Below are 16388 nucleotides of genomic sequence, written 5' to 3' on the forward strand. Positions count from 1 at the left end.
TCTAGCCCAATATCATGCTTCATGTGACAGAAATTCTCCACCATCTCAGATAGCTGCTTCCTCATTAGCTGCTACTAACATTTACAAATGGAGATGCCAGGGATTGAACCTTGGACTTTCTACATGCAAAGTATGTGCTCTACCAATGACATTCACTTAGAGAAGTATCCAACAGTGACATTCCGCAAACTCAAATAGCGCTAGCGGAGATCTGCTGAATCTTTCCATTGCACAAGTGGTTGCCCATTACTCTTGCACAGCCGGTTGCAATGCTATGCACAACACATTGCACAATGGGTGCAAGCAGTTGTGTAACGGGTTGCACAATGTGAATGGTATATGTACTGATCTAGTTCCCCACTCGTGAGTTCTTAATGTATGTTAATGTGATTTTTATCTTTATATTCCATTTGTGTTCATTATTTTCATTTTACTTTATATTATCCATTTTTAACTTAATTTATTTATTTTAGCTTATCTCTTTACTTGTTTTTATTATGTCAAATTGTGATGGCTTATCACATTTTAGCAATAAAGATTTCATTCATTCATTCAATGTGAATGCACAACATGTTGCACAAGAGCTATGCAAAACCACTTGTGCAAACATAACTTTAGTTGGATTCTTTTCTTGATAATATTTCAGAACCTAATTTCTGCTAGTGCAACATCATTTGTGCAAAAGGAATGACACAGTTGGATACTGCCCAAAGAAAGAGTACACAACTATAATTCTATTTACTAGTCAAGTCAGCCCCACCTCCCTAAGGAGTGTTAACTGTTCTGCCCCCCACATTGCCAGCCTAGAGGAAAAAATGGGTGTGATGGAACTGCCGTCTATGATATCAGAGCTTGCAAGCAAACCTCATTAGCGAATGGCAGTTCAGCCACTGGTTTACTATCCCTCACTAACTTTTCAAATGATCCAACAAGAAAACCTGTTGAACTGGGCTATATTCATATATACCAGGGGTGAGCCACTCGTGGCCTTCAGGTGTTGTTGGCCTACATCTCCTATTATCCCTATTGATTAGAGATGTGAAGGCTCAGAAGAAAACCAGAAAAATTAGGAAAAAAACATTTCCCCCGTTTTTTCCAAAGCCTGTTTTTTCCCCGAAAAATTGAAAAATAAATAAAGAAAAAATGGATTATGGAATGTTTTATTTTAGCATGATGAATAAAATGTTTAAGACAAGGTGTTCATATATTTATTTCTCCAAATGATTTCTAAAAACTATGTACAGTATCAGATTATTACAATTTCTGTGCACCAATCTCGCCACAGATGTCATGTACCTTCTTGGACTCCCTGATAAGCAAAAGGCAATCAAGCCTGAACACACTGGTTGAAATAAGCCAGTCCTAGCACTTAGAGACATTCACTTGCCTATGAAAGAAAAGTCATTCTTCCTCATCCATCATTTAAGGATATGTTGTGCGTTAAACAATCTCCTCTTCTAAAGCTGGAAAGCTGCATGCTGCCTGACTAGAAGGTTTAGAGCATCAGTTGATCTCCTTCTCAGTGCCTGCATTTAGCTGATTCACTTGTCCATCCTGTCTCCCTGCTCTCAACATGGCCTCTGATAAAGTAAATCCCCCACTCCCAGCCACCCCAAAAAAATTAAAATTAAAACAAAAGAAAACATATTTGCCTAACATATGTTCTAGTGCAAAACAAACGTTTGTAAACTGCCCAGAGAGCTTCAGCTATGGGGCGTTCTATAAATGCAATAAATAAATAAAAATAAAAAAACCTTAAGGGACTGTACGTTGATTCTCATTACTGCTGGTAACTTTTATTCATACTGTATTCCTGTGTTGCTGCCAGAGAAAGGTTAGAGGCGTTCCCTCAGTTTTCCTATGGACATTTTTAAAACACATAAAGGGGCTGTTCACACAGCACACTAACCCACACTCAGTTGAGTGAGGGTTGTTTCTTGAATCATGGATTAGCATATTGTCTGAACCCAGGATGTTTTGTGCAAGGTGGCTTGTTAATCACCATGAACACTCCAACAACAAACCATGGGTTCTCAAGTTGGAGCATTTCAGGAAAAAAAGCCACACTGCATGGTTAACAAGCCACTCTGCAGAAAATGTCCTGGCTTCAGACAACACACCAACCCACAGTTCAACAATCCACGGTTCAACAACAACCCACATTCAACCACTGAGTAGCATGTTGTATGAACCCAGTCAAAGAGGTTTAGGCACATCCAGGTTTAGGATGTGCCTAACAACCAGGTTTAGGCACATGCCACTGGACTGGTGAAATGGACTTCCTTGCCCCTCCTCTTCATATTATGAATTGAATTTATTTATTTATGGTCACAAGACCAGCAAAACAACACAACAATATGAGCACATATAATATTCCCAAACCGACGGAATAAAATGGGACTATAAATAAAACAGTATATGATAACAATTAATTAGTACATGTCCCGCATATTTTGAGAGATTAAAACATTATCACAATCAGATGATATCATCCCACGCTGACAAGCAATTGCAGCAGCACAAAATTTAGCCACCTTGGAGGTTATCTGAGAGTTCTGATCAGCCAAAAGATAGACTGTCCTCTTCATAGTAGTGTCTCCTGCCCCCTGCAAATGCTACATGGAAGTAGAGGCATCTTCCACAACTAAAGCCTTTCTAAGCTTTGCAGATCCTGGATCCAACTCAAAGGCTTTAGAGCTGCAATCCTATAAACACTTATCTGGGAGTAAGTCCCACTAAGTGCAGTGAGGCTTAGTTTTGAGTAGACATCTATAGGATTTCAACTTTTAAAAGCATGTTTTCCAAGCTTTTTATTATGTGTGGAGCTACTAGCAACCTATGATAGAATGTGCAAAAGATTTTTTTTTCTTAAAGTTTCATTCTTGACTAGTTTAGAACAGATTTAAGCTTAAATATAAGAACATACTAAACAATGTTGCAAAATGCCCCCACCCATTCAATGCCTGTAGGGTCACAATCCTAATAACATGCATACATAAATTATTCCACCCAAATAAATTAAGTTATTGTAGTATCTCTTGAGGACAGCACTGTGTTAAGTGGTTAATCTCTAATGCTTAATCAGCAATGAACTGCAACACCAGGACAGGATTAGACATTATGCTATTAAGGGAGCTTCGGATCATAGCCCGAACCCAATTAGGACTCTTACTGTAATGCAATTAGCCAAGTGAAATTCTGTACTGAGGTGGGAGCAGGGAAAGCACTTTTTAAAGCCCCATAATTTAGGAAATGGTGAGCAATCTCTTGCTACAGTACAAAAGAGCAGTGCCCCCATTTAAGAGTCTGGTGTCCTTCCCAGAAAAAAACAAAGGATCTGTCACATTCTGTAAAGTGCCACAGATTACATGGGTAAAAAAGGCACAACCAACAAGTCAGAGATGACAAGAAACTCTGAAGGATAACATTATTATTATTATTAAAAATGTAAGCAGTATATAAGTTTATTAAAGTAAAAAGAAAATGAAACATATGGTGGGGGGAAGGAAATGATGTTTCTCACATCTGGTGATAATTTTGGAATATAATGCACCTTACAGGGTCTATAGGCTGACACCCACCATCTTCATGGAAATGATATGGCAATTGTTAACTTCATCCCTTTACCCACCCATACCCAGTGTGGTCTTCAGTATAGACATCAAGCTTTAAATGACATCTACTGGGACTTAAGGCAAATTTTTATACCGATGACAGCCAGTGTGGTGTAGTGGCTAAAGCGTTGGACTTTGAGTCAGTAGATCTGGATTCTAGTTCCCACTCAGCGATGGTAGCTCACTGGGTGACTTTGGACCAGTCACAGACTCTCAACCCAACCTACCTCACAGGATTGTTGTTGTGAGGATAAAATGGAGAGGAGGATTATGTACACCGCCTTGGCAGCCTTGGAGAAAAAACGGTGATAAATAAACAGAAAGAGAATGAGATCTCTGGGTGATTTGCAGTAGGATCTGCAAGAATGATTCCCAATTGTAGCAGCAACAAAATGACTTCCCCTACCCTAATTTATACTACTAAAATGAAGAAAGATTGGGGTAAAAACCAGGAATGGGTTTTTGTTTTGGAAGGACTATGAGCTCCATTCAATATGGATACTCAAAACAAATTCCTAGGTTCCAATGTCTTTAATTCCAACTGTACGTCTATTGTACCAGATTATGGTTGGCAGATCTCAAGGTTCTAGTTAAAAGGTAGATCCTGTAAACCGGAAGTCTGCCCACCCCTTCTAGTCCAGTCCTCTATTCAGTGTAGGACTCTTGCAACATCAGCACCCGAAACAATCCATTCCGCCTCTGCTTAAATACCTCCAGTGATGGAGAGCCCTAGGGAATCTGTTACATTATTAGCACACAGTTCCTACCATTAGAATATTCCTCCTAATGTTTAGCCAAAATCTGCCTCCATGGAATTTCCACCCATTGGTTCTAATCCTGCCCTCTGGAGCAATAGAGAACAAGTCTGCTCCATCTTCTGTTTGACAGCCTTCCAAATATTTGAAGACAGCTGTCACGTCTCCCCTTAATCTTATCTCAGAAAAAAGGAGAAACAAGTTCTCAGGATGCAGAGGATGTTTTATTTCAAAGCCCGATGCATTTCGGCCTGAATTTTGTCAAAGGCCTTCCACATGGGGCTGTAATATATTCTTTTTTTAAAAAAAGTATTAAGTTACATTATTAAGTTACATTTTAAAAAATTATTAAGTTACATAACACAGAAATATGTTTTACATTTTAAGGTTAATTAGGCAAATTGCTACAGGAGCCTATGCCTTTATATAAGTCTGAGGCAATTTGCCTAATTAACCTTAAAATGTAAAACATATTTCAATGTTATGTGTTGTCCCATAAGAGTGTGTGTGTGTGTATGTGTGTTATTATTATTATTATTATTATTATTATTATTTATTTATTTATATAGCACCATCAGTGTACATGGTGCTGTACAGATAACACAGTAAATAGCCAGACCCTGCCGCATAGGCTTACAATCTAATAAGTTGTAGTAAACAATAAAGAGGGAAGGAGAATGCAAACAGGCACAGGGAAGTGTAAACAGGCACTGGGTAGGGTGAAGCTAACAGTATAGAGTCAGAACAAACTCAATATTTGAAGGCTATAGGGAAAAGAAAAGTTTTTAGCTGAGTTTTAAAAGCAGTGATTGAGTTTGTAGTTCTCAAGTGTTCTGGAAGAGCGTTCCAGGCGTAAGGGGCAGCAGAAGAAAAAGGACGAAGCCGAGTAAGGGAAGTGGAGGTCCTTGGGCAGGCGAGAAGCATGGCATCAGAGGAGCGGAGAGCCCGAGCGGGGCGATAGTGTGAGATGAGAGAGGAGAGATAGGCAGGAGCTAGACCGTGAAGAGCTTTGAAGGTCAGCAGGAGAAGTTTATATTGGATTCTGGAGTGAATTGGAAGCCAATGAAGAGATTTCAGAAGTGGAGTGACATGGTCAGAGCGGCGGGCCAGGAAGATGATCTTAGCGGCAGAGTGGTGGACAGAGACCAGCGGACTGATGTGAGACGAAGGAAGGCCAGAGAGAAGAAGGTTGCAGTAGTCCAGCCGAGAGATAACCAGTGCGTGAACAAGAGTCTTGGCAGAAGAGACAGACAAAAATGGTCGAATCCTGGCAATATTATATAGGAAGAAACGACAGGATTTAGCTACTGCCTTGATGTGAGGAGTAAAGGAGAGCGAGGAGTCAAATATAAAGCCAAGACTACGAGCTTCCTTGACCGGAGTAAGCGTGACATCGTTGACAGTAAGAGAGAATGAGAGGTGAGGAGAAGGTTTAGGAGGAAAAACAAGCAATTCAGTCTTTGCCATGTTAAGTTTCAAACGACGATGAAGCAGCCAGGCTGAGATATCTGAAAGACATGCCGAGATACGATCGTGAACATCTGGAGAAAGTTCCGGAGATGAAAGATATAATTGTGTATCATCGGCATACAGGTGATATTGGAGGCCGTGAGATTGAATAAGCTTGCCCAAGGGCAGCATGTATAGAGAGAACAACAACGGGCCAAGCACCGAGCCTTGCGGAACCCCAACTGAAAGGGGAAAAGAGGAGGACGAGCTGCCGTTAGCCGACACGCTGAAAGAGCGACCCTCTAGATAGGAGGCGAACCAGTTATAGACAGAGCCACAGAGTCCAAGGTCATGGAGGGAATCTAAGAGAAGATCGTGATCAACCGTGTCAAAGGCTGCGGTTAGATCAAGGAGAATAAGAACGGAATAATGGTCTTTAGACTTGGCAGTAAGAAGATCATTGGTGATCTTGGTAAGGGCTGTTTCAGTGGAATGCAAAGGACGGAAGCCAGATTGAAAGGGATCCAGAGCAGAGTTATTAGAGAGAAAGTCAAGACAACGAGAGTAGACCAGACGTTCCAGGATCTTTGAGACAAAGGGCAAGAGGGAGACAGGTCGGTAGTTAGACAGGGATAGTCGATCAAGAGTGGGTTTTTTGAGAATGGGAGAGACTGTAGCATGTTTAAAAGCAGAAGGAAATGAACCAGAGGACAGAGAAGAATTAATGATGTGAAGCAAGGACGGGAGGATAGCGGGGATAAGATTAATAAAGACGCGAGAGGGAATCGGATCACGGGAACAAGTGGAAGGCTTCGATGAGCGCAGTATTTTAGACAGTTCATCAGCTGAGACCGAAGGGAACGCCGAGAGAGTTGAAGGAGGAACTGACAGGTGAGGGACAGGAGCTGGAAGCGGAGCAGAGATCTGAGCGTATAGTTTGGATTTTAGCATTGAAGAAAGAGGCAAAGTCGTTGGCAGACAGAGAGGCAGGGAGAGATGGCGGATTAGGCTTCAGAAGAGAATTGAAGGACGCGAAGAGCCGCTGAGGGTGCTTAGCATTTGACTGGATCAACGTTGAGTAGTGCTGCTGTTTGGCCAGTGAAATGGCAGAAGAGAAAGAGGAGAGAACAAATTTGTAGTGGACAAAGTCCGCCCAGTCCTTGGTCTTACGCCACAGGCGTTCGGCTGCCCGGGAACAAGAGCGAAGGTAGCGGAGGAAAGAGGTGAGCCACGGTTGGGGTTGAGAGGGGCGAACTATCCGAGTTGTAGATGGAGCAAGATTATCAAGAGTGTGTGTGTGTGTGTGTGTGTGTGTGTGTGTGTGTGTGTGTGTGTGTATGTGTGTATATATATATATATATATATATATATATATATATATATATATATATGTTACAGCCGCTGAGGAAGGCCTTTGAAAAAATGCAGGCCGAAACGTATCGGGCTTCTAAATAAAACATCCTTTGCATCCTGAAACTTGTTTCCCCCCTTTTTTCTGACCTGACTTGGGCCTTAACTAGGCCTAAGGTTTATCCCGGGATCGTCCCGGGGTCATCCCTGTACATGTAAATGACACACAGGATATCCCGGGAACAGGCAGGGATGACCCCGGGACGATCCCGGGATAAACCTTAGGCCTAGCTAAGGCATCGGATGCTCTCCTATTTTTGGTTTTCCTCCTTAATCTTAGGAATATAGGAACCTGCCTTATACTGGCTTGGTTCAGACAACACGCTAAACCATGCTGCTTAACCACAAAATGAAACCATGGTTTAGCATGTTGTCAGACCCTTGGTCTAGCCCAGTATTGTCGACACTGGCAGTGGCTCCCCAGGGTTTGAGGCAGGAGATTTTCCTGCCCTACCTGGAGATGCGAGGGATCACACCTGGAACCTTCTGTAAGCAAAGCAGATGCTCCACCATCTTCTCCAAGCTAAACATACCCAGCTCCTCCCAGCAGTCACAGGACTCGGCTTCCAGCCCCCTCACGATCCTGAGGATTGCTCTCCTCTTGGTACACTCCAGATTGTCCAAATCTTTCTTCCAATAGGATGTCCAGAACCAAGCACAATATTCAAGTTGTGGCTTGACCAGCACATGAGACAAATACATATCTATAATATGTACACTGCACGGTTATATTGCTAGGAGTTAGCTCCCTACCACATTATCCATGAAGCAGCCCTATGAATTCCATGTTTGGCATATGATAGCAAATTTGTAAATCCTATTCAAAAGCTGAAACGAAAAGGATTATTTAGGCATAGTTACAGCTATATATAAACAAGTCAGGGCTTCTCAAATGAAGAGCAGGTCTGATCTGCTATAATAACAAGCTGGTGTCACTGTTTTCACAAAGCGATCTGAAATCAGACAAACCTCAAAAGTGTGTTAGGAAAACGTCAAGGGAATGAATGTATTCTTAGGCAGCCTATATTTAGATTTGATAATTTTAGATATTACTTGCTGGCCCAAACCGAGATAGGTACAGTACAACAGTAACATTCACAAACAAAACAGGATCATCATCAGGAGGACAGGAAATGCAATACTAGTAGCAAGTTCCACATGGGAAGTATGAACTCTGCAGTTGTGCTCACAGACGTCTGGATCAGGGCTAGGGCAGGCATGCGTTAGGGACTGAGAGGTTCGCTTCCCCCGTCACCCTGCTGCTTTTTTTTTTGTCCAACTCATGTTACAAATTTTCAAAATGCACCATCATGAATGATAAATAATCAGATGTATACAAATTACATAAGATAAGAATTTATTGTGCACATACTGCACAAGAAGCATTTGAGTATTTAACTGGGCAGATCTAACAATCTTTTAATCACCTCTTCCCATATGAATCTGCTCCAGAAGTCCACAAGCCGCTATCTGCGGTCTCCCTGCTGATAGATTAGCTGTCGGGAAAAGAGAAAAGGCCTTTTCGATTGTAGCATTCAGATTATGGACAGGCTTCTCAAAGGTGTGCATCAGGCCCACTCACTGGCTGCTACATTTAACAGTGAAATCTTATATATGTCTATTCATAGGTAAGGCCTATTAAGTTCAATGGGACTTACTCCCAGGACTGCAGCCCAAGACTTTTTTATTTCAGCAGGCATTTTTCAGTTAGGACCTTTACATAATCTGTGTTTTTTGCTGTTCACTGTTTTAAAGCTTTTTTAATGATAGCTATCCGCTATGTTATTGTATTTTAGTTGGTTTTGTTATCATGTTGTTTACATTTTTACATTGTTAACTTGCCTTGAATTTGCATTGCATAGAAAGATGAGAAACAAATTTTAGTATCAATAAACAAAACAAATAAATCAAAATGTGCAGCTTTAGAGAGTTATGACTGACAAAAGTCTAGAGGATTAAGGACACAATTCACCAATAAGTTCTCCTACACAACCCTGTTGACACAAACAGCAGCTAGTGAGAGCAGAGTATTAATTTTGAGGAGCTCCTACTCATTTTGCTGTAGTGCATACAAGATTCTTCCTACACTGGGAGGTGGATTTGCACCGTCAGTAATTGACGCTACATGTACCTGCCTACTTTGAAACATGCCCCTTTGAAATCAATGCTACTTTCTATTCATACAGAATATTATAGGTGTTTAGGTTGACATAAAAAGGAAAAAAAAACACCATGCAATAAAAAGGGCATTATCTGCTTTTTATTTTCAAAAGACTTAACTTTATTCCAATAAGAGATAAATGGCAGTCATAGCTCCAAAAATGAAGTGTCTCTTTTCTCATAATCTTATGTGTGTTAATTTAGACATTAACATGCCATATTATCTGTTTCTAATCCTTTTTAAATGACAATAGCTTTTTCTTCCAATACTGTGCAACCGATACATGTGCAGCAGTCAAGAGACTGCCAACTACGATTAAATAGTTCTCTATTAAGATACTCCAAGAGGAGTTCCAAAAAGATTTTCTCTTAAGTAAAAGCAAGATGGTTCTATTCAGCCAGCCAGCAATACTATTCAGCCAGCCAGCAATGCCACTTCACAATGTAGGATTAAATCTAATGGGCTGAAGTTATAGGTTATTATCCTACAGTTGAACATTAGGAAAAGTAGTTTGATAATGGAACCAAGATGGTGGTTTCTTCCTCACTGGAGGTTTTCAAGCAGAGGCAACTGTTGAGGATGCTCTTACTATGGATTTCCTACAGTGAAGAGGAAGTTAGACCAGATGGCCTATCAGGCCCGCTCCAACTCTATGATTTCTTCTCCCCCCTACCCAAAGAGGCATTCCGCATTCTGTGGTTACTGCATGGATTGAGCTGTTACAGATTCACACACACGCACACACTTCAAGTAGAGAGCTCTAGCTATGGGGGCGGTATATAAATGTAATAAATAAATAAATAAATAAATAAAATAAGTATTTCTGTAATTCTTTAAACCTTACGTTTCCCCCAAAACCTACTGATTCATCCCTCTTGTGTATGGAGATGGAGAATGAGTTTGCTATTAGTACGCTATATATGATCATGGTTACGCTTGGTGTGTAAATCAAGGGTGGGGGAAAGTTCTGGTATTTGACAACGTGGGTATCCTGAAATCTTTCTAATAAAAACAAAACACAATACTGATACTAGCAGTACTTCACAATGTAATATTTTCTAAGAACTATTCACTTTCAGCATGGGTGGGGTTTTTGAGGAGTGGCTGGGGAGCAATCAAAGAAGTTTTAAATAAGGCATATAAAGAAAAATGCAATAGGGTTCAAAGGGGTACATGAGCCTGAGGGTATACAAAAATGAATTAATTAATTAACTTTAAAAAGCAGTCATGCAGGACACTGACAGAGACATAAAAAGTCTTGGACAAATGCAGAAAACATATCACTGACTCACCAATCCATTGTTTGGCTGAAGTGGAAAAAAACACACACATATTATTGGACTATATTAGAAGAGGGTCTTCACATAAACTAAGTTTGAACCTTCACACATACCTGAATTTCAGTCTAAACAATGTAGTGGTTTATTTTTATGTAGTACAAAATTCCTATTATACTATGATTTGTCTCTATAGTCATTTTAGTGTAGTTTTGCAATTTCCAGCAGAATATAATTATTCAGTGGATCCAGCTTCTGACACTTTTGCAAAGAAAACATTGCCTGCATTTCTAACAGCCTGTGCACATTTATAGCACTAAGAAATAACACAGATATCTATGGAATTCTAGCTAAATTTATACAATATTGTACACAAGGTAATCTGCAACTGTTTTAGTTCTCTAAAGCATCCAGAATATTCTTGTAAGAATACAGAGAAGCTCAGCTTTCATTGGAAAGCTTCTTACCCTTATGATGTCAGGGGAAAACACAAAGCTAAGAAAAGGACTATATTGATATATAGCTTGAACTTCCAGTACTGGATTGAAAGCTGCTGTTGTCCATAAAGGTTTAGATGCAAATAGGAGTTTCACTCTATCCAGGTATCTCTATAAACCCTATTGGATTAACACAGGTATTTTTGAGTAGTATCCATGTTTGATTTAATGCTAAAGTGCTATGAAGTTGGGGCTGGAATTTTTTTGAGGAAAAAACGCCTTAAGGTTTAGATACAGTAAAGTAAACAAAGTATTCCAAGTTGATCATGTTCATGTAAGTCCATCTCATAATATTGGTGGCTGGATCATGATCTTCAATAATTTGGGAACAATTTAGCTAAAAACCCAACAATATTTCATCATCAGTTAGCCAGAATATTCAGATGGGAAAAAGGGCATCACTTTACCCAATAAACCCAGTCAGTTTATATTAGCCCAGAACATAATATGAGATCAGTCCAAGGTATGCAAAAAAGTTATCACTGCTGGAACTTCACAAGTATCATGGCAGACTACTAGGAGGACCTAGTAAATTTATGTTTTAAAGAAATGGTATCAAATTCTACTACTAGCAAAATCCTGACATCTGTTGTGGTCATTCAGATTTTATGCACAGTATTTACAGATCATAAATGAAATATGCACACTGTGTTTAGTACCACTGTTTTACAGTGCAATCCTATACATGTTTACTCAGATGCAAGCCCCCCTATGTTCAATGAGGATAACTTCCTAGTGCAGCCTTCACCAATCTGGCGCCCTTTAGATCTGTTGAACTACTTCTCCCATAATCCCCAACCACATTATGAGAGTTGCAGTTCATCACATCTGGCAGGTGCCACATTGGGCACTGCTGCCCTAGTTAGTCTATTTAGGACCACAGTCTTAATATTCTGTAATTGCCACAAATTACAGAAACCCTTCCATGTAGGAATTTGTATGCTTTATGTAGCTAGTTCATCACATGTAATCTTACTTGTGTATTTGTATACACATGATGGGAAGTTGCAGGCAATCAGAGCTTATTATCAGAGCTTATTATCACATGTTCATCCAATTTACCACAACCAAAAATAATTACATATGGGATGAAATAAATGCTAACTAACATGTCAATGCCTACACAGTCATTTCTACCACATACTTTTGAATTCCTGAAATTTTTCCAGGAACGTTGCAATGTGAAGCATCTCTACAAATGACAGGCAGACAGGCAGGTTGTTCAAGGCAGCAGTGGAATCTTTTTTGAAGAACTGATAAAAATCTGGGATGCTCAGGTTTAGTGCATAGGTGGGGGCACCTGTAGCCCTCTAGATGTTCAGTTGGATTACAGTTCCCATCATCCCTGATTACTGTCAATTAGCTGAGGCTGATGGGAACAGGAGTTCAACAACATTTGCAGAGTCACAGGTTCCCCATGATGGGGAATTCTGATAGAGCAGATAGGTGTATAAAACTGTGCCTTACAAATGTTAATCTGCATGTTTTTAAAGTAAATTTGACAGAAGTTCCTCTGTGATTAACAAATTGCTTCTCTCTCAGACTAAAGACTTTTGGGGAAAAAGAAGTGTCATCCCAAATATTTGCTACACAAGCCAAGTCACAGTAAGACCCAACTCCATTTCAGCCTTAGCTATTCTCCACACATATCATTGGGGTATTATAAATACCATACGCCACAATATTACCTTAGGATTGTAGTCATTTTAAGCAAGCCATTTAGGAAAAGTGTTCCAAACATGCATGACTATAACATGGGGAAATGCTTTTCAGCAATTGCCCAGGGCAGAAGAGTAACAGAGGCTAATACAATCCATAGCTGATTATTTTTTCCTTTAATTTTTTTCTAAACAAATGCACACAACAGGCATCGGAAAACCAGAGTAGTGACATATTCCAGTGCTAAACATATTTTCTGGTAAACAGAACATGGTTCATGATTATCCCTTGATTTCTCTGCACTTGCTTAGTATATACTTGATCACTGGCAGCTGATTGTGTGAACGGACTACACTGGCCAGGTGAAAGAGAGGACAGGGCTCCTGCACCTTCAACAGTTCTGTAGAACAAGGGTGGGGAAAAGGTAGATTGGGAGCTACTGGTGGTTCTCTGGATGTCTTGCAGTAATTCAGCCAGGGGTTCTGATTTTTAACTATTTAGGATGGAAGTTGGACTGCAACTCCCATCAGCCCCCACCACTACCTATGCCTACTGCAGCTGATAGGATTTGCAGGCCAACAACCTATGGAAGACCACACGTTCCCCATGCCTGTTCTAAGAGTATGGGCATGTCAACACCTCCCAGCAGAAGGGGTAGGAGGTCGCGATATGCTGATTGCAAGAACCTTCCCCTCAGTCCACATGCAGTGCATAATGTCCTAGGAGGGAAGGAGGACATCGCACCCTCCATTTTTTAAATATTTGAAGATGAGTGCACGAGCGCTCCATCAAAAAGTTGTGGTTTTTTAAAAAAAATGATCCCGCTCACCCCACCCCACCCCCGATGGGCATGGAGCGCTTGAACAGCTCCGTGCCCCGTGCCTGGTTCCCAGCTCCTCGCATTTACTTGCGAAGAGCTGGGACGAAACCAGGACGGCTGCCCACACCTCCCGCACTCTCGGGACGACCCCGAGACTGCGGGGAAAAGCAGGCTAAAAGCCGTCCCAGTAATCGCAGGGAAATGGACGCACAGGGATGATCCCGGGGTGATCCCCGGGATAAGCCATTGTGTAGACATGCTCTGTGTCTGCCCGTTTGTACCACTATGCCAGAAGTGGGGAAGGTGTTGCTTCCAGATGTTGTTGGACTGCAACTCCCATCAGCCTTTGCTAGCATAGCCAATGGAGAGGGATGATGTGAGTTGAAGTTCAACAACATCTGGACAGTCAAACATTCCCCACCCCTGCACTAGGCAAACATTTGGCTCCAGCTGGTGGATCTGCAGTAAAAACACACACAACCCTAGGTAGATCCCACAGGCCTGAATCCTGCCCATGCCTGCTGTAGAAGAGGAAATTTCAGTAGGTGTAGCTTGTCATGAAAGCTTCACTTGATGAATTTCCCTCTTCGAGACAATTATTAAAGGTGTAGGAGCTCTGTCCTATTTTTCACTGGGCTGCAATAAAACAGACCACATTATATGTAAGGCAACACAAGGAGATATGGAAGTCCCCTCTGTGACATTGTGTGCCTGACAGCCCATTCACAAACTCAAGCTATCAACTGAAGTGAGGTCCTTGGTTGAACTCATCTGTTGCCATTTTTCTGCTTATTCTGCTTCTTAACAAGTTAAGTCGCTATGACATTGGTTTCCATATTCAGGACATTATTCTACCTTTCAAATGTTTTAAAATGGGCCTGATTTAGCCACTAATCTTCCAGGGGAGAGAAAGAATGTACAACAGGTTAATCCATTGCAAGCAGTCAAACACTATTCTACTCGCAGAAAAAAAAGACGCCAGAAATTTTCTAGCAAGCCATTTGTAGCTTAACAGACCAGCACCACTTTAGCATTCAAACTGGGCAGAATGCTTGCTTTTACCGCAGTGCCTTTAAAATATTTCTCCTTCTGGTTGACATCCAGTCTATATCCCCTTAACTATTTGAACTTGGAAAATGGTCAAAGAGAGTCAGGTGACTATCACTGTTTAATCCAAAGTCCTTATACAAACGTGAACTTTGTGTCAAACTCAACACTTTGAACTGTACAGGCGCTAGAACAGTTGCTTATTTTAAAAAGCAGGTATCTCTATTCCACCAAAGAAACACAAAATATTATGCCATGTTATAGAGCTGCATAAATGTACATTGGTGTGAATTTATACCTTGGGAAATGAGAAACCAGTTTCTGACCCAGGTATGCATTGGAAACTGAAAAAACTGCAGGTGGAAAGAGGACTTCAAAGACACTCCATAGTACAGACACATTTTACAGCAGGGATGGGGAACCTGCGGTCTTACAGATGTTGCTGAACTACAACTCCCATTATCCCTTTCCACTGGCCATATTGGTTGAGGCTGATGGGAGTCGCAGACGAATAATATATGCACGATGACATGTTCCCTACCCCTGTGTTATCAGAACCTTAAGGCTGCAATGCACTGAACTCAGGCTTATGCTGCAAGAACCATTGCGGACCTTGGCAAGTTTGCCAGGCAAGCCTTCCTTTGAACCAGTACCCACGTTAGGCCCAAATGGACCAAAAAAATTATTTATTGCTGTTCCCCACCTCGATCAAAATGGAGAGGCGGGTAAGAATTTTTTTAAATTATTATTTTAGCATAGCAAAGTCACAAGGCGTCAGGGGAAGCCAGGCTTACAGGTCATACACAGGACAGGTCTATCAATGGGGCATGATTTTGATAGCAATATGGAACCTCCCTGCTCAGAGGCAGTGTACCCGTGTACACCAGGTGCTGGGCAAGGCCAAGTGGCCTTCCTGTTAGCATCTGGCTGACCACCGTGGGAAACCGGTTCCTGGCCTAGAGAGAGCATGGGCATAATTCAGCAAGGCTCTTCTGCATGTGGCCATGATGTCAAAGCAGCCCTCAGCACCTCTCCGTTCAGCAACGGGGCCCTCCTCCTTGCAACCTAAGCGAAGAGGGAAAGTGCATGGCATGTTCTTGCTCCTCCTTCTCCCGCCCCCCACCCAGCTCTTGGGACGCGGAAACAGCACGTCAGGCTGCCTTCTGCTTGGCCCTTCCCGGCTCGGGGCTGGTGGGGGGGGGGGTAAAGGGGCTTGTCAAACGCGGGCCACGCTGCCCCAAGGACAGGCCCTAGGTCAAAGCGAGCCGCCGGGGCCTCTCTCTCCACCCTGGCGGTAAAGGCCTGCAAAGAGCACAGATAATAAACGCCGCCGGCGGGGGCTACACGAGCGAGTGTTGGCGCGGCTCTGCGCGGGGCTGCGCCAGGCTCTGGGACTTACCTTCGCAGCCATGCTTTACCTTGCGCAGCGGGCGGGCCCCCTTCCCTGGCAAGGCGCACGAAAGCGGCGGCGGCTCCGGCGGCAAGCGGCGTCTTCGCTGACGCGCCAACCAGCCGAGAGGAAGGGCCGCCGCCGGCCGCCCATTGGCTGAAACCAACGCCCCCCTCCCTCCACACCTCCGGGAGCCAGCTGGAGCGCGCGTGATCCGCCTGTGTCCTCTGGCCTGGCCTGGCGGGCAGCGCGCGAAGGTGGTGGTGGTGCCCTGAGCTTAGCCAGCCCGGCCCCAGAAACGGTATTAGC

The 16388-nt window shown here is 42.3% G+C and overlaps 1 protein-coding gene across 2 annotated transcripts in view; it reads right to left on the minus strand.

Moving 5' to 3' along the window:
• SLC25A13 (solute carrier family 25 member 13) overlaps positions 1-16174 on the minus strand; it is a 133338-nt gene extending 117164 nt beyond the window's left edge. The window contains exons 1-2 of one of the 2 annotated variants that reach the window (XM_063123225.1): positions 16089-16150; positions 10682-10696 (exon numbers count right to left, since the gene is read on the minus strand). In XM_063123225.1, coding sequence (XP_062979295.1) covers positions 10682-10696; positions 16089-16100 — 27 coding nt within the window. In that variant the 5' untranslated portion in view covers positions 16101-16150. Of the gene's footprint in view, positions 1-10681; positions 10697-16088 lie in introns of both variants that reach the window. The other variant, XM_063123233.1, reaches the window with a different exon arrangement.
• Positions 16175-16388: the final 214 nt, after the last annotated feature.

Source organism: Elgaria multicarinata, chromosome 1, assembly GCF_023053635.1.
Source record: "Elgaria multicarinata webbii isolate HBS135686 ecotype San Diego chromosome 1, rElgMul1.1.pri, whole genome shotgun sequence".
Lineage (NCBI taxonomy): Eukaryota > Metazoa > Chordata > Lepidosauria > Squamata > Anguidae > Elgaria > Elgaria multicarinata.